The sequence below is a fragment of the Aythya ferina genome (genome assembly GCF_964211825.1).
Source record: "Aythya ferina genome assembly, chromosome: 3".
NCBI lineage: Eukaryota > Metazoa > Chordata > Aves > Anseriformes > Anatidae > Aythya > Aythya ferina.
The window spans coordinates 117831921-117858801 of record NC_140298.1 but is presented as its reverse complement, the minus strand read 5'-3'; the positions used below and the strand labels follow the sequence as shown (position 1 = coordinate 117858801).

At 38.3% G+C, this 26881-nt stretch overlaps 1 protein-coding gene across 2 annotated transcripts in view; it reads right to left on the bottom strand.

Annotated features, from left to right (window-relative positions):
- The window catches only part of KIF13B (kinesin family member 13B), a 119573-nt gene that overhangs the window by 47564 nt on the left and 45128 nt on the right, over window positions 1-26881 (bottom strand). For both annotated transcript variants that reach the window (XM_084513954.1, XM_084513955.1), the window contains exons 4-19: window positions 25794-25854; window positions 24189-24281; window positions 23292-23472; window positions 22794-22881; window positions 21202-21336; window positions 19065-19177; window positions 18526-18637; window positions 14310-14522; window positions 11294-11404; window positions 8472-8606; window positions 6391-6521; window positions 5232-5318; window positions 3824-4014; window positions 2772-2982; window positions 1513-1675; window positions 336-482 (exon numbers count right to left, since the gene is read on the bottom strand). In XM_084513954.1, coding sequence (XP_084370080.1) covers window positions 336-482; window positions 1513-1675; window positions 2772-2982; window positions 3824-4014; window positions 5232-5318; window positions 6391-6521; window positions 8472-8606; window positions 11294-11404; window positions 14310-14522; window positions 18526-18637; window positions 19065-19177; window positions 21202-21336; window positions 22794-22881; window positions 23292-23472; window positions 24189-24281; window positions 25794-25854 — 2172 coding nt within the window. The remainder of the gene's footprint in view (window positions 1-335; window positions 483-1512; window positions 1676-2771; window positions 2983-3823; window positions 4015-5231; window positions 5319-6390; window positions 6522-8471; window positions 8607-11293; window positions 11405-14309; window positions 14523-18525; window positions 18638-19064; window positions 19178-21201; window positions 21337-22793; window positions 22882-23291; window positions 23473-24188; window positions 24282-25793; window positions 25855-26881) is intronic.

The following is a 26881-nucleotide window of genomic DNA, read 5'->3' as shown; positions in this document are numbered from 1 at the left end:
CTTTGCATGGAGCAAAAGGCCTGTCCTCAGCAAGTTCTCTTTAACAGTGTCAGATCCAGAGAAGTCAGCCTGAACCCCAACTCCTTTGTGTTTACTTACTGCATTGAGCTCTGTGTGCAAACAAGCATCAAAGTGAAGAGATAAGGGTTGATGGAATACTGAATATTGCTTCAGGAAAAACAAAGGCTCAGGAAAACTGTTACCTCTTTGTCTTTTCCCTCCCTCTCTCTACCACCACTCCTCCTGAACCAGAAGACTTTCTCACATCGACTTAAACAAAAAAATTAATAGGAATGTATTTCCATTGGTATGGAACTGGAGTAATTTTTACTTACTGGGTTGTCTTCCTCACAGTCTTTCCACTCCTGGTAAAGATCCCTCATATCTACTAGGCGATTCTCCAGCTTCTCCAGTGACCAAATCTGTTTGCCTTTCCCTTTCCTTCTCACCTGAATGGCAGGCTCACTGAGAATTGCACCTCTCTGAGAAACAATTAAAGAGACATTAATGCAGAACCAGTGTCACAACAATGTAAAACAGTTTTAAAGCAACTGAAAACTGGGAGCATCTCTGCAAATAGTTGGGATTTCTTTTTTTTTTTTTTATTCCAGCTTAATCAACAAAGCAAGCGTGACAGATTGTTTGGCTGTCACAGTACACTCATGTTCAGTTTAACTGCAGCATCTCATCCCACGGGCTGTAGTTTCCGTGGATCCTCACCTCACATAGATGTTATAAATAGGAACATTTAAGCATTTCACAAATATTCTCAATTTACAGCAGCTTAGAGTTCTAGCTAAGGTTATACTTTCTGCAACTTTTCAACTCCTGCAAATATTTAATACTCTTTACCACCTTGTTTCTAGATATGCCAGATGACTGCAACAAAAACAAGTAAACGAGAGACATTTCTAAAGCAACTGATAAGAATTCTAGTCCTGGGATAAAATACATCTACTGAACTAATGACAGCTTTACTAGCACTAAGATTTTGAGCTGACCTCCAGAACAGAAAGGATAAGACAACTTAGGTAGCCCGCTTGCAACAAGGAAGTCTGGGTTCAGTTCCCTCCTTTCAAAATTTCTAAGATGTCTGGAAGAAATCATCCAAATCCTCTCTGCTCCAGCTTCTCCCTGTACAATGGGGACGACAGCATTTTCTCACCTCACTAGCATGATGGAAAGGCAAATGCCTATAAAGCGATGGCAAACAGGTGAGGTAGGTGTTACCTAATCTACATGGATTTTATCACTCTGCAGCAGAAGCAAATGAGAACTTCAACATCAGTGGAAAGGATTTTCACTGTAACATTTATCAGTAAATTAGCATATTATAACACTTTCACAGTAACTAAATAAGATAAAAACTTAGCTAGCTCTAACTCAGCCATGTTTAATGCACATGAATACAATGGCAAACTGTCTGAACCATCACAGTCAGAACAAGACAAGTATGAACCCTGAGGGGCAAACGCAGTGAGCAAAGATTTAGTTCCATTACAGCTACATTACCTTACTGTTAGCATTAAGGCTGGAAGCTGGGATCTGGAGGGTGACTTTATACTCTGTTCTCTTGTCCAATTCCTCTCCAATAAAATTGGCTTCTCTCACATACAAATTGGCTTTAACAATCTGCTCTCGCAGCTTTCTCAGGCTGTGGGTCAACATTTCTTCTCTAAAAGAAGGCAATTTGTTGGGGGGAGGAGGGGAGACAGGAAAAATCATGGCATTTAGGTATTGAAATTGAATGCGAAGCACAAGATCACTTGACAGCAAAGGAGTCGACATTCAGCTATTTAACACACAAATCCAACAAATTAAATTGCATTTCCTCTGGGGAAAAAAAGATTATCTGTATGAATTTAGCAGTACGAACATTAGCATATTGCCAGCTTTAGAGACTTCTCCATGCATCTGCTGAACAGTCAGCACTTGTGTGGCTAATTCCAGAGTTTTCCCACCACAGATGTGGATGTTCTGTCTTATAGAGAAAGACTTATTTAAAGACCATGACCCACTTGCTCACTGGCCTCCCAGGCAAGTGTATCAGAGAGACAACTGTGCAGTGCAGGAATCTCCAACCACAAAGTGTTCCAAACAGACAGCTAACACCTTGTTAGACTGCCTCAAGTATTTTCTATTTCAGAAGATGCTTCTTAAGCTATTTAAACTGGCTTTCTGTTTTCTCATTACAACATCTTTGCCATGCTTCTTGTTTTTGGGAGAGTTTAATCTTCCTCCTGCAGCTGCTCTTTTTGACAGTAATATTGACAAGGACCATTTAGAGGTAGAAGAAATTACCCTCAGTGCAATTGTCTAGGAAGAGGGAGAGGAGTGTGGCCCCTCTGTGGTTGTTACACAGTTCTTGCAGTGTTTTGGATCAAATTCCTTTACCATTCTTTTACTCCCTTTTCTTTCTGCACTCTTCTGGCTGCCAGAACCTGCCCAGGTCAGACATATGGATACAAGTCAGAAGGAAAAACAACCTTCCAGCAGCTGTCATGAATCCACAGAAGAGACTCATATTTAATGCTGGTGAGGACAGAGTTTCTCCTTAACAACAAAACAGACACTCCTCCTTTCTCATCTTCCCAAGAATTAATGGTTTTATTGTGTTTAGATTAATATTTTCACTCGGTCCTCCCCAGCATCCTGCAGGAGTCTTCTCGGAAAGCTGGAAGAGGTGTGCAATGTGATTTAAGTCTTGCAAAATTGACTGGCACCAAAGAACTTTAAATGAACACTCCTGATAGCCAGATTTGATTACCCACCTCTCCTCTGCCCATTGTCTTAGACGCTGCTGAGCGCTGGGAGAATGAAAGGAGAACCTGTCCATGCTGCGGAAATGCTGCTTCTCCGGTGACAATCGCCTTCGTAATTGCTCCAGCTCATGCTCATACATCAGTCTCTGTCGTTCAAGCGCAGATCTCTTCTCCTCCTCGTGTTGCTGCTCCAGACTTTGCAAGATTGACTGCATTGGATCTAGGCAGATATTGAAAAATGAAGAAGCGAGTACTTCTGGAGGGCAAATACTCAGTAAGCATAAAATTAAATGGAAAAAGTCATGTCATGAATATGTGGCAAAGAGTGGGGACTTAGAAATATGAGCTCTTTCACAGGTTCTGCTGCAAATATTCTGTATGACCTTGGACAAGGTACAAATTACTCTATTTTGGTACTTTGCTTCCCCAGTCTAGATCTACAGTGGTCCATTTTAGAGGCTGCAACGGCCCACTGAGATGCATGGGGAAGAATGTCCTAGACAGTAAACATAGCACTACATCACATAAAAGGAAGAAGAGAGTATATTTTTGTTGTAAGGCATATTTAAAAAATGTTGTTGAACATGAAGCAAAATAAACATTGCCAGAAAACACTGGATGAATGATTTAAGAGAATTTTGAAAAGGCAAAGTCCAGACCGAGAAAAACTTCCTCCTGCATCCCAAAATAAAGCCATTCTGGAGCAGCTGTGTAAGACCACAAAAAATAAAGAATGTGGTTTCAGAGACAGAAATCACAACATTTAATGCCTGAGTGAGACATAACACAAGAAAAACAAACAGTGAAGTGAAAACACCCTGATTTGAGGCTGCAGTTTCACCAGCATTCCAGTTTTGGCTTTTTCCTCAACAAGAACTGCCAAACAAAACATTCTGCAGTGGTGTTTTTCCCCTCCAGTGCAAAAATGGCTACGATGAGTCATTCACAAGAAGAATTCTTGTAGGAAGAAGGTACAAGGGGAAGAGTGTGTGGTAAAGAGTCCCTGAAGATGTGACCTCATATTTTGTACATACTTCCAATAATTTCTTGTTGCTTCTTACCATTACTACCAAGTGCTTTCATAGTGACTTCCATCTGGGCATACTCATAGCTGAAGTTAATCTCACTCGACACTTCACTGGAATTGTCTCCATCCACATCCAGCTGCTCAGCACTGTTACTGTACTTCATAGAGTTGTCTCGTTCCTCATCCTCGTGATCCGGCTTCTTTTTCTTCTTTGGCAAATTCAGCCTTCAGAAGTAGGGGAAAATGTTTAGACTATTAATTGATCAATTCTGAAACAACCGGTTGCTTAAATCATAATTTTAATTAAGTAGGTTACCCAAATAAGTAGATCTTTCCCTTTTGAAATCTGTTTACCCTGTGAGTGAAATTTTCCTCAGAGTAAAAATAGGACTTCAAGGCAAACTAATTTATACTACACTCTAGTAATGCAGAGCACCTGAAAATACTAATCATATAGCTTATATAACCATGATTTTTTCAGTCTTCCCATAGCTAAAGAATTTAGAGGCAATGAAATATAAAAATAAATGTTTTTAAATATATATTTGTGTTATATATTTTATATATATAACTTATATACTATATATACTATACTTATATACTATATATATACTTACATACTATATATACTTCTGTAAAATGTATTTTATGTTTTCTGTATTTTGTATACAAACAAAACCCCAAATTATAAATAAGATAGAGGCAATAATGAAATCATATCTCAATTTTTATGAGGAGGTTTTTTTTGAGCATAAAAAAAAACAATTATGTTTTAAATGATCATTTAAAGCCACTGATCTTTAATGTTATTTCAGATCAGGCTCTCACACATGCAGTCCTTCACAGAAAACATCTGCCAGTGATCCTGTCTGACACAGGAAGGTCTCATCTGGAGACTGGAACTCCAAGGAAGGGAGAATGTGGTGACCTTGAAAGACTGAGATCACTGTACAACATCGGTCAGATATCTAACACCTTAGCTGCTAAATCTGAAAGGCAAGCTATCCAAGTTAAAGCCTGGGTGTGATATTTTCGTCATGCAAAAGAGGGTACTTAGTATTAGCGTGATGCGAAATTGCACAACACTCTTAGTTACTGAACAAAATTAAAGTTACCACCTCAAGAATTAAACCTCCGTGAGATAACAGCCCTGATAACCAATAGCAAGGTCCCCATCAGCAAGATTACTTTCCCTTGAAAACATAATAAGTTACGTCAACCTATTGCTCTGAAATTAAAATTATGCACAGTTGCTATGACATCCAGCATTCGAGAACATCAGTCATCAGCACTGCCTTTATAATCCCAAAGAAAAAAAGAAATCACCTCCTCCTGCAGCTTGCATGCTCCATTGTTACTTTTCCTTATACCTTAATGTTCATAATAGTAATTATAATAAAAAAGCTGGTTCAGACTTGCAATTTATTTAACATCTTTTGTACCTGAAAAAGTGGTTGTTTCCCCACAGTATTCTGTCTCCATGATGTAGCTGGATAGGACCCATAACAGCAGAACCATTTACAAATGTCCTGTGAAAAGATGACAAGCTAAAGCAAAGCCAGCAATAGAAAGCTTTTTAAATTATTATTTATTTTATTTCAGTACTGTTTGCTTTATTGTAGCTTGTTAAGGTAGGAAAATGCGGTTACGGATTACAAACAGGCAAAATATCCCCAGAAAATTCACTCAGCTACTCTGTGCTGTTTCATAAACTCCTTAAACTCAGCTTCTTTTGATTGCTTAAGCTCTATGGGATTCACTACTTTTGGATGGATATTATGACAGCTACATCTGGGGAGTACAATTAGGGCTTAAAAATGAGGGGCCTGAAAGAGATGTCACTGGAAATACGTAGTTTTCACTCGACTTTGAAATACAGACACACAAAAAAAATATTTGAATAAGGCATTGGAGAACTTTTGGTATATATAAAGCTTAAAGACAATAAACTAATTTGAGGAATAAAGAAACTACTTTATTTCAGAGTTAGATTAAGCCTGAAAATGGGATCACTCAAAATAGGATAACACATTTGAAGGGAATCTCAGGATGTCATCTAGTCCATGCTCCTGCTCGCAGCAGGACCAACTCTGAACCAAGATGAAAGTGAAATTCTTGAATTCTGTGAACCTAACAATAAATTACTGGAGATGCTGACGATGCATGTCATTTTGTGATCAGTTTGAACATACCATCTGCTTTTCAAGTACTGCTACTTAATCAAATAAAGCAACAAATGCTTCAGCTGCTTTTTGCATATCAACAGATTTCCTAGAAAATGAATTCAGATTTTGATAGAGTTAAATCTACACAGCTGCAAATCAGTGCACATCGACTTGCTGAAAGCATATGCAATTTACTCATCCTCTCTTTGAAAACAGACTATAAATGCCATTACTGAAAGAAATCTCTTTAGAATGAAATATGTGAGTTAACAGAAAGGTAGATAACTCAAACAAAGCCTAGAAGGAATATACAAGAGATAGAATTTTCTTACTTTTACTATCTGATAAAACATCCCTTTTTAGTTGTCCACTACTCATAAAATACCAGATAAAACTACAGCTATTACACAGCTAGAACTGTATTTTGTTTTTTTACCTAGTATTTTTTTGAGGTGTTAACATAACCTGTCCTTCTGGGGTGATGTCTATAATGCAGTGTTCAGGAAGAATTCCCATTCCACAGAGCTGGATATCTTGAGAGTTGTCTGATCCTATTAGTGTGTGCTCCTGTGAAAATTAATTCAGGTGTTAGCAATGGGTTGAAAAGGTTCACTAGTTCGAACTAATCCATTCTCCTTCTGGATAGATCTTCTCATCTAATTCCAAAATTTGAAAGCTGTTCAATACTTTATGCAAAGGGAAAAAAGAGAATGAAATGTTTCAAACAAATCCCCGCTGTTACTTACAGCAATAAGTAAGGAGCACACAGGAAATTTTACAGGCAACAGTTAGATCCAAAAATAAAGAAGTTCCTAGCATTAAATTGCAGAATTCAGTGCCTCAGGATGCTGCAGAAGCCAACAGAATAAAGGCGTTTAAAGAGGAATTAAGACAGGTTCGTGGTGGTTAGATCCACAGTTACTGCACAGGTTCCATCTAGATTATCCTCTGAAAATCCCTGAAGTACTCAAGGCACAAGAAGTTTGGCAGAGGAAGAATCACTCTATTTGTTCATCTATTTGTTTTTGAGGCCCCTCTAAGCATTTGTTGAGGAACAGATACAACAGTTTAGATAAGTGGGATGAAGTTCCTATTCAGTGCTTTTATAAGAATGAGTACATTTGGAGTACAGTATTAATGAGAACGCAGGCAAGAGATTTACTCTAAGATGTGAAAGCTTAATTTCAGGATTTTAGGCAAAACAGGTGCAAGTCATTTTATCTAAAGAATTTCAAAACTCAGGGGGTTTATATGCCATAATTCCCAACAAAATGAACTCACGTTATCCAAAACAAAAGAAACAATAAAGAAAAAATAAAAATAAACTGAAACACACAAGCCCCATCCCATACAAAGGGTTATTTTTTCTAAAAAGGGAAAGTATCACAGCAACACCTGAGACTTTTCTGTTGGTACTGATGGACACTAAGGCCTCTTCTGAACAGGCTTTGACTTCACTGTGTTCTTGTCATATCATCATATAATCACAACAGACACCACAAAAAGTCGGTTCTGCTTCAATAATTGTCAGTGTTGAAGCTGGTTTAGCAGCTTTTGTGACACTCTGGACACCTACGAGCAAAGCGCCTTCAGTTCTCCCAAAACCTCAGCTCTTTTGTCTTTTTTTAAGCGGAGAAAACAATGAAAACTTCTCCCGTGCTTTTATTGAGATATCACGGAGCAATGATAAGCTGACTGATATAAAAGAAGATCACATATCTCCTTTTATAGGAAGACAGATTGAAACAAACCCATCTTGCGGCCCCATTGCTAATTCTGTGGCTGCTTTGAGAGTTCCTACGCACCACTTCAAAGAGAATGATTTAACGCGGAGCTCAGACTGCCAAAGTTTTTGTGCTGCTACATTTTTAGAGCTTGTATTTTAAAGTGTGACTTAAAAAGATCTGCATCTCATTCTTCCCCTGACTCCAGATCACATCTGCACAGTCTGAACAAGAACAAGCTGCCTGGTTGTTTCGGTGCAAAGTCCAACAGCCGTGTTACACAGTTTATGTTTAACATCAGTAATGGGGACCGCACGTCAGCAGAAGTGCTAAGGCAGAACAGAACTTGATTTTCACTCCTGGTGAGCTGCATAAAAAAGAATAGAAATGTATTTTATAAACTGAAGTCTGTACTCTGATTACACATGTGGAAGCAAGCTGATTACTGATATGTACTGATACTACCCATTTTTATATAAATCACTTTTGTGGGTAAAACCTTGTGAAATCTGGAAAACAGAAGACAATTTATGACAGAAAACACCTCTAAATTTCTTTATATACATAAATATATATATAAAAAAATAAAAAACACAGACCTTCCTCTGCAACAATTAAATTTGACATAAAAACTTTGTATTCATATTACTTTTGATCAAGCAATGAATAGGAGAGAATGATTCAGATATGCATTTTTTATAACATTCCCGAAGTACACCTATGCCAATGGCATTAGAGTTCCACTTCTGTTAAATAAATAAATAAATATATACATATCAATATTTATTTTTACCTTTAAATAGTATACCAGAAGTTCATTGAGAGCTGGATCTGCGTTCAAATTGACCAGGAAGCACTTGTTATCCCCAACTTTTATTCCAGAAGACTGCAGCGATATGCCAAGGCTTTCCAACTGTTTCTGACGCTCCTGCAAGAGAGTGGCCATCAAAAAATTAGGCTGACTGATGACTGAGGTAGGAAATGCACTCCTATCTGCCCAAAAGCACAAGACAAAATGAGGGGCAGCTACTCCTGAAAAAGGTAGCTCTTTCAGATGCAATGATTAGATACAAAAGCCTTAATTTTATCAAGGTTTACATTAGGATATCTATAATTTCTCTGGTCCTTCCACCTCTGGACTCAGAGTGCTACGTGCCATGGGCTCACACAGTTGCATCTTTTTAGTGAAAAATGACCACAGCTGAGCACAGCACACTGCACTACTGTGGGAGCTTCTCCGTGACCTCACTGGAACAGCAAGTGCTTCCAGTGACATCTCTACAGCCCTTTATCTTCTCTTTCGAGCTAAAAAGCAACAAGTCAACTCCCCGTCAAGCCAAATTCCACATCTATCTTTTATTCCCTAAAAATAAAAATGACAAAAAACTGACAACCTGCTGTTTAAGCAGTGCAAATAAGACTTCCTGCTAAACAAGAGCAGTGGCGTTTGGGATGGTGTTTTGTTCTTGTCAATGGACTGCACAGAAGTCAACAACAAAGCATTACTGTGCAAAAATGTCCATCTTTCACAGGGAAGTGGTAGGCTGATGACTAGTGCAGTGAAAGAGGAACATTAGACATTACTGTCTTGAAAAAAAAAAAAAAAAAGGATTCTTCTATAAAAAAATGTTTAAGAAACTGAAAGTGAAATGAGATTCCCTATCCACAACAAAATCAAAAAGATATTAACACAGGAGGCCTCTCAGTTAATTACTAAGGGGAAGCAGAAGCAGGGGAGAGTAAAATAAGTAAAAAAATGAAAGCTGCAACAGCTTCACCTGTGGCACTGAGACTTTACAAAAATATTTAAAAGAGATTATATAGGGATAATGCAGGGAAGTTTATGAAGGCTCTGATTTTTACCTTCAAGTGTCCTCTGTATTTAAAACTTATTATGTCATAGTATCAAGTACAATTCATTTAGCATCAGTTTTATCACATCTAACCAAGATTAAAATTGCAAATAGCGAGCAGAACTGCCTCTTGATTTTCTCTTTTCTATCTCCCCACACCCTACGAAACCAACATAATGTCCTGTAAGGAAAACTCATGTGTGTCTGCGAGAGAGAGCAAAACAAAGAACAGAGGAAAACAGCAGGGTGATGTCAAAGATTTCTCTTCTAATCATCAGTGCCAGGCTCTGATGTTCGCATCACTCCTTGTTATCTGCACTCAGAGATAAAGAAGTTGTTGCCCAAAGGAGGACTCGGCCCATGATCTAAAACTCACAGGAGTCGCTTAAAGAAAATGAGCCAGTTTGATAACTTTTGATCAAGACCTAGTGTTAATTAACTTAAGAATTCAAAATACATTAAAAGTATGTCAAATATTCACTGAAAATGTGAAAAAGTGCCCGTTTACAGAGTTTGTCTGCAGGGCTTTGAGCCCTTATTGACTCTCCATCTCTACAAAATGTGTCTTCTGGGGCGCTTATCCTTTATGAGGAATCATCCTTTTCTCAAAGATTTTCTCCATCCTACCCACCTGCCCTACTAAAATTTGACGGACAGACGTTGGTGGAGGCTGGCCAGGGACAAAATCACTTGACAGGCCACAATGTACACTAGTCCTCATCCTTCCTCTGAAAAAAATCACTTTTCTACAGCTGCAAGGCTCATGAAACTGCCACCTTCATATGAGGTTAAGAATTTAGAGGCAAAGACGAGAGCAAAACCAAGTAGCTGTATGCAAGCATCAAGGCAAATTTATTCTGTAGCGTTGATCCCGTTACTCTGCTTCATCAATCTCCTTGCAGACTCGGGGTTTCTATGCCTAGACGCTACTGTGTAAGGTGGGAGCAGAATTTATTATCATTATTATTCTTAAATTTCACCCTTATACACAAGCACGAAAATCCATGGTACATCTCTGCACTGAAAGCCAGGAAACCCTCTTATTTGAAGGAGCATTTCTTACAATGGATATATAAAACTGAAGTCAACAGCTTATTCTGATCAAGTCATCTACAAAAGGGCTTTGTATCAGAGGTTTCATTTTCTTACAAGCTATTCATCACCTTTCAATAGTTCTCCCCCTCCAAAGCTCCCTGCTGCAAATATATACATCAGCATTTGTGTGGTAAGAATTGGAAGTGTCATGCAATAATCATGGTGACCTGCACAATTTTTCAGTGTAACCATCATTTCAGTTATGTTCTGAGGTCCTAAATAGCGGTGTAAGAGGTATTAAAAACACACAGGAGATCTGAACAGTTCTGTTTTTTAATATTCTGAATGCTCTTTGCCTTCAGTATTAAGGCACTCCATACAAAAACTTGCATTTAACACTCTCAACGCTCCATCTTTCATCACAAACAGCAATTTTACTGTCCAAAGAATATTAAATCCCTATAATCCTCTCATCCATGGATTTTTTTTAAACAATCTCTCAACTGGCACAGAATGACAATTTATTGTTGTCACTAGAATAGTAATCTGAGAGGCATCCAGCTATCACAGGAATTAAGTGAAGCTTTTCTAAATGGCAGTAAGCTTGACCTACTTACCCATAAATGTGGGGAGAGATTCAGACAATCGCTATGAACTGACAAACAAAGGAAACAAACCTATTGTTTATAAACATCAAAAGGAAAAAAAAAAAAAAAAAGCAGCCAACCTGTGCTATTTCCTCAGTTTTTCTTAATTTTTCTTCCCAGGTCACCGTCATTTCCTGAATCAACTTTTCTGATTCCTCCAACCGTTCTTTTAATTCTGGTGATTTCATAGCCTGCAGAAAGTAAAGCAAAGGAAACAAGAAAGCTTATTGTGCTTTGTTCTTTCACATCACTCTCACACAGATGGGGAAAAAGGAAATATATCATTACTCATTTTACAAGGCAGACTTGATCAGTAAGTAAAGGGTTGTTTTAAATACATATTGCACATAAATGCAGAATCCATAAAAAACTTAGTTTAATTAGTTTCGAGTACAGATGCTAAAGTGAAGTTTATATACTTTAATGCAAACCAATTACACGATACTGGCAGATTTGCAAAAAGATATTCAAACACAAGCTAATCTCATTTCTATACCAGTGTGAGTTTCCAAAAAGACTCATATCTGAAACAATCTGTATTTTGCATACTGCTGATCTGGATAACCACCATTGTCTCAGTTTTCTTTTCCTCTAAATAATAGCTAACATCTCTGTCATTTGCCCAGCCCTGCCAACAAAATGTTTTGAATACTGGTTTTGATATGTCCTGATTTGGAAATTTCTACTGGAAAAAAAAGAAAAATCAAGACCTCTATATATGCATTTCACAAAACTGGTATCAAAAAAAGTCTTATGATGTACTTCCAGACACAGGAATTCAATTTTCTTGCTAATCCATCACAATTCTAATTTTCTTTTCTGAAATAGCGAGAGGCCCAAGGACTAGCTTGAGAATAAGGAAATACCCCACCCTACATCGGGCAATCCAAAAACTGTAAAGACATAAAAGTGTTTATACTACACATGTTCACTTCCTCCAGTCTCAGTAGTGGCATATTCCTTCTGTACTACCTTGAACAGAACGTCGTTATTTGATTATGGCTAACAATACGGAAGTGTTTTTGGCTAGCAGGTATTTATGCAATCCCAACCAACCTGTGCGAGTATCGTTCTCCATCAGAGAGCTCCCTTACCACAAAAATCAAAACTCTTCCCAGGAATCCACATCAAACAGAGTGGCCTCACTGCAGGGCAATATCTTCAAAAGGAGCAGCTGTCAGGAGTGGCAAATCCTGTTTTAAGACAGGAGTTTCCTCTGCCTCAAGACATAGCAATCTAGGAACTGCCAGCTGATATGTCCTGTGTCGTTCTTTTTCTGGTTGAATACCTCAAATACCTAAATACAGGGTAAAAGGGAACCCAGGAAGGAAAGCGAGGGCAATGCAGCCTCCAAAGATAAATTATGCCCAATGAAATAGGATCAGTGCAAGAGCACTGGACACGACGGAGCAGGACAGGAAGATGAAGACCAGTTACTCTCAAATTTTAAGTCTCATTTGTTTATTTATACGGACCTGGGGCAAAATAACTCAACATTTTCACATGCTTCAACTGTAAAATGAGTTAGGTAGTTCCCCTCGTTCCCTCCATTGCTTATCTGTAAGGAAACCATAAAAAAAAGACAAATCTGCAAGACCTGATTCCAACCAGACCAGCAGGTGTACTGCTCTGCTGGAGTCAGGTTAAATTCCCAGCTCAGGAAGGACGTGCTGGTGGTCTTGGCACAGACAAATTAAAACATGTGATATTAATTCCGACAAGAAAAGATCAAAACGCATGGATTAAAAAAGAAAAGGGGAAAAGAGGATAAGCCTTATTCTTCTGGAAAAAAAAAAAAGTCAAGTGTCAAGTTCTGTTTTGCCACGGCGATTTAGGAGAAAAAGAGGATACTGACACCAAAAGGAAAAAAAAATCTCAACTTGGTAATCTCTATATTTAGAAATAAGCATTGAAAATGTAACTTGACTATCATAATGGGTCAGTGCTTTTGTTTATTTAAAAAATAAACCATTATGTTTCTGTATGAACAATTAGATGGGCTACAAATGTAGTAAACCCAAAGGAGACCAAGACAATGAATGTGTTTTTTGACCTTTCCTGTAGAGCCTCTTAACAGCAAACTAAACCTTTTTTTTTTTTTTTGGTTTAGCTTAATAGCAAGCTAAAAGCATTTTTCCATGCTCTTTGTCAATGCCATTCAGATGACAACTGGGGTGGGATTTCAATACTTAGGAAAGGAAATATTTATTACCTCATATTTAGGAAACACCACTTCATTGCTTTGGACAGCTGCCATTATTTTGGCATTAATGCTCGCAAATGAAACGAACAGGGAGTACTTGAATCTCTCAGAGAACTGAGAAGTCCACAGTTTGTATTTTGTATTTTAGAGGAAATGCTAGGTATTAGGTAACTTGAGATACCTTAAAGAAACTTTCACTTACTGGATACTTAGCATATTAGGTAGCTCAAAGGAGAACAGTCCAAAATTCATAAGTCATTTGTACTATCACAGCCAGCACTCCCTGCAACCCTCAAAAGGCAAATACTGTGCAATTCAGAAAAAAAATGTGATTACAACATCCAGATTATATCACCATTGCTCTGCCACATTTGAGAACAGAGCTCAGAATTACTCTAGTCCTTGGCCTTCATCTAATGTTTAGTCCATGCTGCCTTCACAATTTTATTGAAGTTTATTGTTTAACACCTGTAGGAGTTTCAATGTAGAACTGTTAAAGCTTGTAAACAAGTAAGCATTATTTAACCAAACTCACATTTGCAGGATGTAGCCACATCAAATTCTTAAAATCCATGGTCAAAGCTCTACCTATAAACCACACAATCTGAAAACTCCATCCCTATTCCTCCCTTCATGGCCTCTTTCTTCCGATCTGTAGCCCACAAGAAAAACATAATCGCTTAATGGTGTGTTCAAAGGGAACCTCATATCTCAAGTTATTACCCATGTTTCAACACGGACCTAAAGAAAACTGGAATGCAGTGATATAAAGGGATTTCTCGTAGCTATCACGCAGTAGCTTCCTGCGGCACTTGTTTTCAACAGCCAAGTAAGAAATTTCTGCCAGTGGGGTCTACAGGACTTGCTAGCTAGCCCAAGGCTAAAATTCATACCTCTGCTTTTGTGAGCTGTTCTCGCAGCTTCTCCACTTCCTCCCGGAGCTCCCGTATGATGCGGGCGTTGGGATCTTCGTTCACCACGGCGTGGTTCACGATGTTCTTGGCCCGGTCCGCGTACCGAAGCGTTGAGAGGGTCTCATCGTAGTTGTCTGCTGCTGGGCTTACCGTTGCGACCATGGCAGTCTTGCTGTTGCCACCAAGGCTATCCTGGAAAGTGGCAGAGGTAACAAAGTTAAAACAGAAAGTTTCTTTGGTTTTATCCTGTCAATGAACTTGCACAACAAACGATAATTAAGGGTTGGAAATAGATGGGGGCAACAAGTAACAGCAATATCTTTGTCAGAGCTCCTCAGTTCAAAACTAATATTTTAAGCCCTATAAATCAAGCAAAGTTGTTATTTTCAGTTGTCCTTTTTTCACCCTTTTTATTTTTTTTTTATTTTTTATTTTTTTTTTTTTTAGCACATTTAGGAAAAGTCATTCTTGGCTTCAGGAATGAACACAGTCCCTGCTTTGTGCTTTATGGTGCTTAGTAAGGGTTTGAAAGGTTTATTTTCATGTTTCTGCTTAGGTTGTTAAACTAGAAACACAAGCACATCAGCACCGGACTTCTCAGATACCAAAAAATAATGTAGTTGATTTAATTTTTAGAAACGTTTCAGAATGGGGTGCTTCCCTGCCCCCCCACTTACCCAGCTCACAAATCTACGCTGAGTTATGTAAGAAATTGCCCTTTTGGAATCTGTTTGACAGAAGAAGGGCGTGAAACCACATTCCTGCAAAGCAATGTGTTGGGGGGTGGGGGAAAAGAAGGAAGAATTCCATCTTTGTATTGATCGCAAAATTATGTTTTACAATTTTAGCCAGCCCAAAAAATAAAATATTTTGTTTTAAGTTTGCAGCAGAACTGTTCTTCCCTCTCCCCCCTCCTTTTTGTACCCAATATCCTTTTCGGAGAAGAACCACGCTATTAACTTTCATCTTCAATAACCCATGAAATCTGGGTCACACATTGCCATTAGAGCAATCTGACTACATTAGCGTAACCATTTCAATCACAAAGCAAACACACAGCTTTTCCTAGCAATCATTAAAACGCCCCTTTAAGTATTTCGTTAAGACTCTCTCTCTCTTTTTTCTTCTTTTTTTTTACTGCATGATGCCTAAAACTAATTTGACAGCGGTTGGCCACACCGACTGCTGCTGCTTCGCTGCTGTCCTGGCAGCACTCTGCTCTCTCTGCTCAGGCAAGGGGCTGTCAGCTTTTTGGGTAGGGAATATAAATCCATTTGCCTAGTGTGCTATGCTAGCATGGCCAGGACTCACAGGTAACAGTATTTATAGAGGTCATGCAGAAAGGGCTGCCTTCTGGCTGCTCCCTGCATTTTTTGCATGAGGATCAGACATTATTTACTTCAATAAACGCATGGTTTGGGAGGATCCGTGCTGTAACACAAATGTTTTTTTTTCTAAAGCATCTACTGAAAACTTTTAAAAAGCCTAACAAGAGCCCGTGACTCAGTCCGTGAGGATTTCTGTCTCTACAGAAGCCAGGACTTTTCTTCAATCCATCGACAGCTTCTAAAAATTAGAGGTGGCATCCTGCAACTGCAATCCCTGCTCTGCGTCAAAAGATGAAGTTATCACTGAGCTGGCCAGGTACTCTGCCTCCAGATAACAGCTTGCACTTTGGGAACCTCCATCCACTGCACTAATTAGCTCCAAACCAGGATTAATTCACCATCTGAATCGCAGCTCCACTATGCAGGCAGCTGAGAGTGCTGTTACAGTGATACACCGCAATTCACAATGCACCCATTATAAGTTGGGGAAAGTTCCTCTTGTATCGTGGCTTTTCAAGCCCAGTGCCAGGCTGGCTGATAAAGTTCTGCATAAAACCTTTGTGCTGCTTTCACTGGTTTCTTTAACGTTAAGCAAGAAGGCAGACAAACAGCAAACCAGTTTCTCGTTAGTGAAGACAGCATCTGCAAATTACCCTGGAAAGGCTGACCTTGCATGCCTTAAAAACAGAGACAGAATGGAAATAAATAAATTTAGTTCTTTCTAAAGGTAAGCTAGCCCCCTCTTCAGCATCAAGATCACCGTGACAACAACGTAAAATGCAAAGTTTAGAAATTATATTTTTAAGAGCAGCCATCAGTAAAATATGCAGGGCTTCTGAGCAAAATGGGAAAACAAGAGGCTCACGCCAATTCAGTTCCATAAAGCTAAGAGCTTACAGAGCTGATAAGCTATTTTGCTTCCCACACCTAACATGATGCCACTCTTCAAGCCTCTTCTTGCAATAATACTTTTTGACCTGGTACTTCTGTCTAGAGATCCTCAACAAAACTGAACATGAAGTGTTAGCTCTTGAGGTCTCCCGAACTCCACTCGTTTTTCAGATTTGGGGAGAGACTCTGTATGTGTTAGAACACAGTTACTCCACTTTGGCAACATAATTAAAAGTTGAACGCTATTAAAAAGAAAGAAAAAAAAAAAGATAGCCCACCATCTCATAGCTTCTACTAAATAAAGTCACTTTAAACTAATAAATCCCTCCTTTGATCTTTAATTAAGAATTGTTAAAATTTCGCCTTTCAAAATAAGGAGTCTCTTCAACGAGCTTGTTTGTTAAAAAAAAATAAATAAATCCAAAAGCCCCAAATCTTTTGTTTGCCCTTAATATAGCTGGGTGTTAAAAACACAAAGAAGCTTTGCCTGAAAAGCGGTGGGACAAAAGTGCGCCTCTGTTTGTGAGCTACAGCCTGTGCTGTGCACGGCCATCGTGCCTACAATGCCCCAGACAGGTGCTAAACAGCAATCTGGGTCTGCTCGCTGGATTTGTTTAGAAATGGAACAGCATAACTAATTTCAACAATAACGCTAGGGACGCGTTAGAAAAGTTTCCACTTCTGCTCGCCCAGATTATTACAGCGTTGGGCTCCTGGAGTGCACTGAAGAAAGCTGGACGATGATGTTCACATCTTTGCAGAGAGCCAAAAGCACGTGTTTAATTAGATATTTCTTTAAAAAAAACGTAAAACATGTACACACACAAACGTATAAAGTCAAAATATTCCCAGGCAAAATTATATTTAAGCACTAATAAAGTCTTAGAGCAAGAAACTGCATGAAATTAGATTTATTTTACTGTAGAAGAGAATACACACTATTTCTGTTAAAACACCTGATTTTTGGACAGCCCTTGGCTGTACTGTTTGATGTCTTGTATGTGATGATTACAGTGGGGAGAACAGATAAATCATTTCATAGTAGTAACGCTAAAAGGTTCATGAAGTTGGGAAGCACAGCAAAGTATTCAAGAAGAAAAAATTCTGGCCAGATCACCTACGTAGTCAGAAAACAGAACAAGGCAACTGGTACCAAAAAATCAATTTCTTGTCAGGTTGTATCTTTCTACTAACAAATATCTTAATTGTTCCTTCGTAACAATAAATCAGTACACAAGGAGCAGAAGGAAACTTGCTAAGAATGTAGGAAGTGGGAAGAGCAATAACAATATGAGTTTGCCTTTTAATTTGACGTATATAAGACTCATATTGAACAACTCTGTTTTTCATTTAGACCTTACAGATCTTAGTTCAAGGGTCATCACCATAAAGGCTCTTTTTTTTCTTACTGAAAATATCAGTCCTACACAGAACAGAAATTGATTTAACTGTACATTTCAGATGAATATGATGCACAAACTCTTCTGACCTGTTCCTTAGACTGTAGCTGGGATAATGTTCTGCAATTACACTCTGCTGACAAAAGCAGAGTATATTAGCAAATATATTAGACAATTAGGAAAAAGCTAATAGTCTTAATCAAAATCTTCAAAGCCAACCATGCCAGTATGTAAAATTCAGTTACATGTGGTAATAACAAAATTAAATCAGCCCCAAGGTTCTGTGTGAAGCTGTATCTAAACTGACCCAGAAAAGATAATGTTTTGTGTTTTTTCTTTTTTTTAAAAAAAGTCCTTATTCTTTATGCCATTGCAGGTCAGCAGAAGACAAAGAACATATTTAGTCTGTGGAGATACTACTGGCTTCCTGCCAGCTAATTTTCCAAAGACAAGTATGGTTAACATAAAAAACAGAAAATGAGGCAAAAGACTCAGTTTATTTCACTGAATGGGACTCTTCTCTCCTTTTCCTCCCTTTTATTTCTCTTTTAAAAAACAAAAGATCAGACTACTTACTTTAAGTAACCAAGTAAGCACAGAGTCACGATAAGGAACAAATTTGTTCTTGTTCTTGCCAGCAGCCTGATCTGCCAGGGCAGAAATAACCAGACCAAGAGTTGTGAGGGATCTGCACCAAGAACACAAGCAGCCATTAACAAATGTAAATAGTCATAGGTCACATGCATATTTAGACAACCACTTTCTCTTCAGAAATGAGCTCTGATGAAAAAGCTCCTAGTACAGTTTCAATCATTCTGTCATCACAGAATCTCTACTGCTCATTTCCAACCCATGTTTTCAGCCTTAATAATCACATCTCCCCAATGCAATTATGTGTTAGTTGCAGGAGCATAAGTACAGAAATGCCAACCATGTTAAATAGGCAGGGATCTCATTCAAATGGCTGAGTTCTGAATGTCAGAAGGAACAGCAGAGAGAGGGGAAGAAGAAAACTGGCTATAAAAGCTTAGATTGTTTTTATCCTATTTTAGTAGTATTTATCAGTTGTGATTGCACTGATGAAGAAAGGGAAAGAAACAATCACTCAGTCTTACTTGTTAATGTTGCTTCCTTCTTTCAGCCTGTCTCCTGCAGCACCAGTCTTGGTTGCTCTTTCACTACCTGCTAAGTCGACCAGGCTCAGCTTGCCCACCTTCTCACCTGACGTCTGCAGAAGGAACCAGAGAAGAGCTACTGTTAGTTCATCACTTAAACTGAGTTACATAGCTTCACACATTTTCAAAAAAAATAATCAAGCTGCTTTTCTTGGTGTAGACTTGAACAGTATTCTGCATTAACTCATGAGCTGCTGCTCCAGAAACAACAGGAGGATTTCAATTGAAATCAGACACGCTATCTTCAAGACATCCTAGAAATCTCCAGAGGAGCAGAACATGGGGCACATTACTCAAATGTTCAAGCAGTAACAAATGCAGAGGGAATACAAGCTAAAGAGTCACATAAAAAGACACGGGGCCTACAGTCTCTGCCTTTATAATCTTGAAAACAGCTTAAAAATCTCAAATTCTATACCATAAGTTTCATCTCTTTTTTTATTTTCTTTTTTTTTTTTCCAGCAAGTAGGATTGAACATGACAAGAAGCATGCTGTAATTTATGAAAATGACTGCAATCACAGAAGCCTCCTAGATCCTTAACAGCTTCTGAGAAAGAAATCCAAGCTATGTGGGTATTTCAATCCCGTAACACAGATTTTGTAATAAATCCCCATTATTCCTCGTAAATCTTGCTAATTATCTCACTTGACCCAAAATGACATTCTGAAACACTCCATAAATTTCCTATGTCAATATGCAGTTGAAGAGCTAGCACTGCCTTTGAGGACAGCTTGGTTACATCATGCTTTTCTGCAGCATCGACGACTGAAGTGCCTCTGTATCACCGTTGCAAAGTGCTACACTCCCCTAAACAAACAGGATGATTTTAGAATCAATATGCTTTCAAAAACATAAAGCCTCTCAAAATACTGTGTGATCATCAGGACATTCCAAAATGGTCATTTCCAGGACTGAAAGGACCAAGCAGACAGGAAACCAGAGGAATCTATTCCAGAAACTCAGACAGCGGTCACTGCCTGATTACAGAAAAGACAAACAATCAGAATTACCACCCTGCATCCAGGCTGACCATAAAAAGTTAAGTATGCAGTACAGCCACAGGAAAAACAGAACGACAAATTCTGGCAAGCCAAGGAATTTAGCATAGTTTGACTGTTGATTTGAAGTGCAAATGGGAAGAAAATTCCAAATAGGAAACCAAGAAAATCATCTGGATAAGAAGATTCGTGGAGACTGAGACATGAGAAGAGGAAAAAATACTAATGCTAATTATGCTTTACAATTAATTCAATAATTAGACACATGCAAGCCTTATATTTGCTCCAGGAACACTGAAAATTTCTTCAAGGCTTTGGAGACTTTAAAGAATTGTCTGAGCATAAGCTTAGAACTTTTGGTATCAGAGATCTATTTCAATTTTGGTTTATCACCATTTTCTGCAAGGGATTAAATAATATTAACATAGAAAATCACACCCCCTCCAAGGAAAATTTATATATAAGAAAATGTAGAGAAAAGTACTTCCACAGTTAAATACCTTTTTAACATTTAGTGTACATAAAAATATTAAATGAATGTGGCACAATGCAAAAAATGATCAAAAGTTTTGGTTTGTGAAGTTGATTGTTTACATGCATTTGCATGAAATAAACCTTTGAAGGAGATTACCAGATGTACATTCAGATGTTCTTCATGTAATTCAATCTTCCTTCTAAATATTATGTCTCTACTTTCTCCTCCAAGTCTGTACTACAAATTGTTGCTTAAAAATAAGTTTCTTTAGTTCAGATTCTAGGATTAGGAGATGCTTCCTCTGCCCTCCAGCAGGTCTGCTGCAAGTCTGGACCTGCATTTTTGCTTTCCATTTCAAAAAACATATTTCACTTGCCTACTAAAATTGATTTCCCCACTTTTGGGCATATGAGCATTACGACAAGGACTCTGCTAGACAAGGTCACAGCCAACCTGGTCCAGTGCTAGCAGTGCACACAGCAGGGCACTGTAGCAAAAGACCTCTTGAGGCCCCCAGCATTTCTCGGAGTCTATGAAATAAATTAAAGCAAGAAGCACACATGCAAGCTTAACATTTGGACTGTGTAACTTGTTTTACTTACCCCTGATTGCACATCATAGAGCGTGTGGGTGAGGATGATCTTGAAGACTGCATGGGACCGACTGCTCTCCTCATTCATGTTGGTTGCAGCCACTGTGCGAGATTTGTTGCCCTCAGACATCAAGGACTCGATGTCCTAGATACAATTTTCACAGCCATAAGCATATCTGCACTATCATTTTCAACTATCTACCAAAACAATCTCATTTTGTTAAAATACAGCAATGTTTCCCACCAAGTTTCACTGTTCATTCACAGAGTGTGAGAACGAAATATTGTGATATTCCCTTCATAGCCTAGAAATTAAACAATGTTGTTATGTGCCCATTCATCCGTGACCTATGACTGGCTATTAAATTATCAACAAAACTAACGCACCTGGCTGCACATAAAAAATACCTGAAAGCAAAGAAAAACCTGAGGAAACAGCAGTTTATGTTTGAGCACTGCAACGTTTTAGTCTCAGTTGTCAAACATAATTCTCGAAAAGTGTAATACTGACACCAGGCTTGTTTTATATCACAGAAACATCGTGGAACAGGTTGTTACGTTCCTCTTACACACAAAAAAAAAGCTATAAAAGCTTATAAAACCTTCTGGTATGTTGTGGTACTTGAGAGACAGGCAGCTCCCCTGCTTCAGTGTTTTACAGCAATCCTGTAAAACAGTTAAAACTTCAGAGCCCTGGGCTCGGATTTTATTTACTCATCGAGCTGGATCGTGCTAAAGAAAACCAAAACCAATTAAACAGAAGCACACCACAGACCACTCTGACTCTGCACGCTGAATTATGCAAAGCTGCTGGGCAACGTACAACAGAAATGCATGCAACGTGTCTTTTATTAACAGAAACCACCAGAGATGGAGAGATAAATACATGGAGAGACTAGGAAAGGAAGGACTCCACTGTTAATGTTCTGCTAAAGATGACAGCATCCTTGCCCATATTTACTAATTTTTCCCACAGTACATCAATACTGCTTAAAAATTAGAACATTCTGCAAGTAAATATATATAAATATCCATATATATATATATATATATATATATATATATATATATGCATGCTATCTAGTTGACTGTAGTAAACCCCAATAAGCAAGTTTCAGGCAATGTTGTCAAGTATTTGTCTTGTAGACAAGCATTTGTTTATATTTCCAGAGTGCCTGTGTGCTACTTGTAGGTGAAATTATGCACTACTTGCAGGTGAAATTACCAGGCAATAGCAAGACAGCCAAAAAGTGACAAGATGAGGTACTGAAAGCCTGTCTCTGCTAAGTGCTGGTTCTGTAATTAATTGCTGAATGCTGCTTCTCGTGGATGCAGGGTAGACTCAGCTATGTTTGGGAGGAAAGCTGCTTCATTAAATAGTTGAATGACTGTCAGAGTTAGTGAATAGCAAAGGATGAAGATGAGTTTCTGCTGTTAACTCTGTTTTCCCCAGTGATCACAACACAACACTCATACAGCTCTCTTGCTCGAAAATCCAAGTTACTGCCACAGCAATTAGGAGTAGGTTAATAACGCTGTCCTGCTTTCAGGATCCTACTGTATAGGGTGTCAACACAAGCCCTTCATAAAACTGATCCTTACCTTGTAGCTAGCAACAGCTAGTTTGGATAGCCCATCTACGTAAGGCCCATAAACACTGTGTTCTCTAACTTTTAATGACTGACGGCTTCTGGTTGGGGGAAAAAAAAAGTTATTTATAAGCACGTGACTGATGTAAGACAACATTTACAGAAAATCAATTTCTCACTGACATATCTCAAACATGATGGTTTTACAGTTACCATAATAAAGCACAGAGCAAAGACCACAACGCAAACTGAAAAGCTGTATGTCCACATGTACCATGCTGACAGACGTTTTTGTCACTTCCTAAAAGCTGGCATTAGGGTGAATTTACTTCAAGCTTTCAGTCTTACCAATTTACTTTGATTTAAAATAAAAGGACACTGAAAAATCAGATGGAAAAAAAAATCCTAAGCATCCCAAATGTCTTAGAGGGGATCCACTATGGCAAATTGGTATGTGGACAGAGAGGATATAGCAACATATTACGGTGCTGTTCACAGGCACATTACTTACCCTTTGGGGTCAAGAAGATCCCTGACTTTTTCGTTGTATATCTCCATGTAGGATACTTCTACTTTGAAACTCTGCTCTTCATTTTCCTCTTTCTGCGCTCTTTCAAAGAGTCCACTGCAAAGTCTGGGGATTAATCCAGGCTGGTCAGCAGTACCCATCATTGTATATGATTTTCCTGATCCTGTGTGATTGAACTGATAATTAGTGGACATGCAACAATTTTATTTTATTTTATTTTATTTTATTTTATTTTATTTTATTTTATTTTATTTTATTGTGAGGAACATGGAAAAGAAATGGAGAAGCAAAGAAAAAAAATGACATTTCAGAGAAAGATATTTGTACAGTTTTGTATTTTAATGCAACCATTAAAATACAATTAAAATTAATTAAATTACCATTTAGCTAAAAACTATTCAATTAAAAGGAAAAGGAAAACAAGAAATCTAGTTAAACTGAAAGAGAAGACTATCAGACAGATACTCCTACTGTAGTAAACAACCCACTAACACCCAAATACCTGCCAGAACAAGAAAAATCTGTTGCACAACCATACTCATTTTTGCATATTAAATTTAAAATGATGATTAAAGATTATTCTAACTGCAGGGGCAGAAAATACAAGTGGTGCTCTGAACTCAAGGACATTCCAAAGATGACAATCAGAAGCGTGAGAAATAAGGGTAGCCAGCAACAGACAAAATCTCATTTCTTACCCTGTTCACCTCGTATCTAATGTTACAAAACATCATTTCTTTTGTTTGCACAACCTGAAAATGCTGGTTGCAAGGCATTTGCCCTGAAACAATGTCACAACAGCGAGGGAAGGAGTCTCTGGTCAGGACATCAACGCCTTTTGTGTCAGTGCTGGTTTTGCTTACATTCTGGAGGACCTACCAGTTTGCCCATAGGCAAAGATGCAAGCATTATAGCCTTCAAAGGCATTCTGAAGAATATTCTCTCCAAGGCACTTGAAAACAACATCTTGACCTAAGAAATAAAACATGCAAGCTAATTTAACAAAGGAGAGAGTGGGTTTTTTCATGATCTGGATTCTTCAATAATTACGTAAAAGCAAACACTTGGGGTTTTCTGGCTGTTCTTGCCTAACTAAATCACCCAGCATCCAGTACCCACTCCCTTTACAGGAGCGTGGACATCGATTAATAGTTGTGTTCCAAATTTCTACCAGCACAAGAATCAGAGTTTGTGATTATCATGCATCCACACACATGCACTTACAGCAATGTGCTACCACTGGTGCTCATACTCAAGTTTTAGCAGCACAAAATCTACCACCAGCTGCAGAATTTCACCCGCTGGTGAATGACAGCACTTCAAAATATACTCAACCCATGCATTTTAACAACTGTCATTTAGTTTTAATTGAGGGCTGTTGGTCGAGCACTAAATAATTTCACTGTATATGCACAAGATATTTAGTAATTCCATGAAATTTGTGCAGAGAAGGAACCACATCTATATGGAAGACGTACATATTAGCAAAATATAGAGTATATCACTTCTTTTTGCAATTGAACTAAATCTATATGCACATTTTTTGGCTCATTTTCCAAGGGGAGGAAGAGATGCTAACTATATTTCAGTGTTCTTTATTTAAATCAATCCTGTATTTTCAGAATTTATGAGCAATTAAAATCTGAACAAGACCTGATGGAATTACATGGACTGACAAATCCTTCTCCAATACGTTAACATTCCTGAAAGATTTTCTTTTCTCTCATTAAGTCCATAACTTTACTTTCAGGTTGACTCAAGACTTTCTCAAGTCCTCACTAGATTTCTATTCATTAGTTATCTGTTACGGAAATTAAAAGATTCATATGCTTGTAGATTTTATTGATTTTTCTTTTAAATGCATGGAAACAAGCTTAAATGAATCCAATTTTTAAAAGTATGAAAAAAACAAAAAGATAACAAAATGGTAAGTTAATAAATTTCAGATTTTACCACATTTGCCAAAATATGTCCAGAACACACAAAAATATATATTATATATAAGATGTATATAATATGTATAATAAATATAATATATATAAAATAATATATTCACCTTTTTTAATACTCCATTTACTAAGTTCTAATATTATGTCAACCCCCCCATCCGCACTGGCAAACATGAAGGTATATTTTAGCAATATTCCTCTACTCCTGGAAAGGAATGGATTTGATGTTTTCCAAGTGATGTCCTTGGATCAGTATTTTAACTATAGATGTAAATATGAGTAACCCATTATTGTGATGGATTTCTCAATTTCCTGCACTGCAGATGGGCAGCATTGCCTACTGCTACCCTAACCCTCGTCTTTAGAAAAGAAAAACAGGAATGATTTAAGGTTTTCCTTTTTCTTTTGACAACGAGCAGCCGTACAGGGGAAAGATCCTCCATGCCATATGGTGTGTGCCCTTTAGCAAATACTGCATTATAATTAGATCGTTTGTTCTTGGAGACAACACGCACAAAGCTCCAGTAAATATTACCTGCATATTTTTCCTTGACGGATTCATCCATGGACCAAAAGCAGTGATCGTAAGCAAACACCTGCAGAAAAATAAGCAGGAGGGCATCTTGTAAAAACCATTGCCACGTCAAACACGTTATCCCAATTGCGACAGCGCTGCGTTATGTTGGCTAACAGCATGCTTCTTGGGGCCATTCTGATATACAATACACATTCCTGCAGAATTATTTATTTCTTATGGGTTCAATACCTAAACCCAAACACCTTATCTTCCTATACGCAACCATGTTCCTTGGTTTTATTCAATTTTTGCTTTTATTTCTTCATTCCTATTGTGTGAATCCTGTTCAACGCTCTCCAACAGCTGCCCATGCGATGAGCCCATGGATGTCAAGGAGCTCTCCTCATCGTCCTTTAAAAACCCATCCCCGCGATTCATTTTTCACAAGACTTTCTATTTTGCAAACTGACAGATGTCCCCTGGCTGTTTCTGCCTACCACCCCCACGCTTCTTGTCTGCATAAATTAAAACCATGCTGTAGGGCAGGAACCTCTCTCCATACAAGCCAAGCAGAAGCAGCCATCACCAGTCTTGTAAAGAACAATATGGAGCAAATGAGGTTTATCACTAGGAGAGCGATGCTGTAGCCTTTTTAAACAGAAAAGGGTTGGTTTTGTGGTGAATCCCTTTAAAGGCTGGCAGGCACCTTCCATCATCCCAGCTGACCTCCAGTAGGGCAGTGCCTGCTCTGGCCCCTCAGGCTGCAAAAGGAGATGTTTGCAAAGCATCTCCCCTGGCTATGTATTTGCAAGGAAACAAACAAACAAATAAATAAAGATCTGGGTAACAGCTGATCTATATTCCCACGGGCAAAACTGACTCTGTAGGATATAGGAAAAGGGAAGTGCCATGGGCTGCTCCTTCACTGCTTATTTCTCATCGAAGTTTAATTAAGGTTGCTCCTTCCCCTTTAGACGTTCCAGTGTCTCATATCCACCTTGTGACCCTTATCCCATTATTTCTGAAAATTTCATTTTTATCCATTAGCCCATTTCCACATTCACTTTTGGCGAAGGCTGTGATTAGTATGCTAAAGGCATTAACTG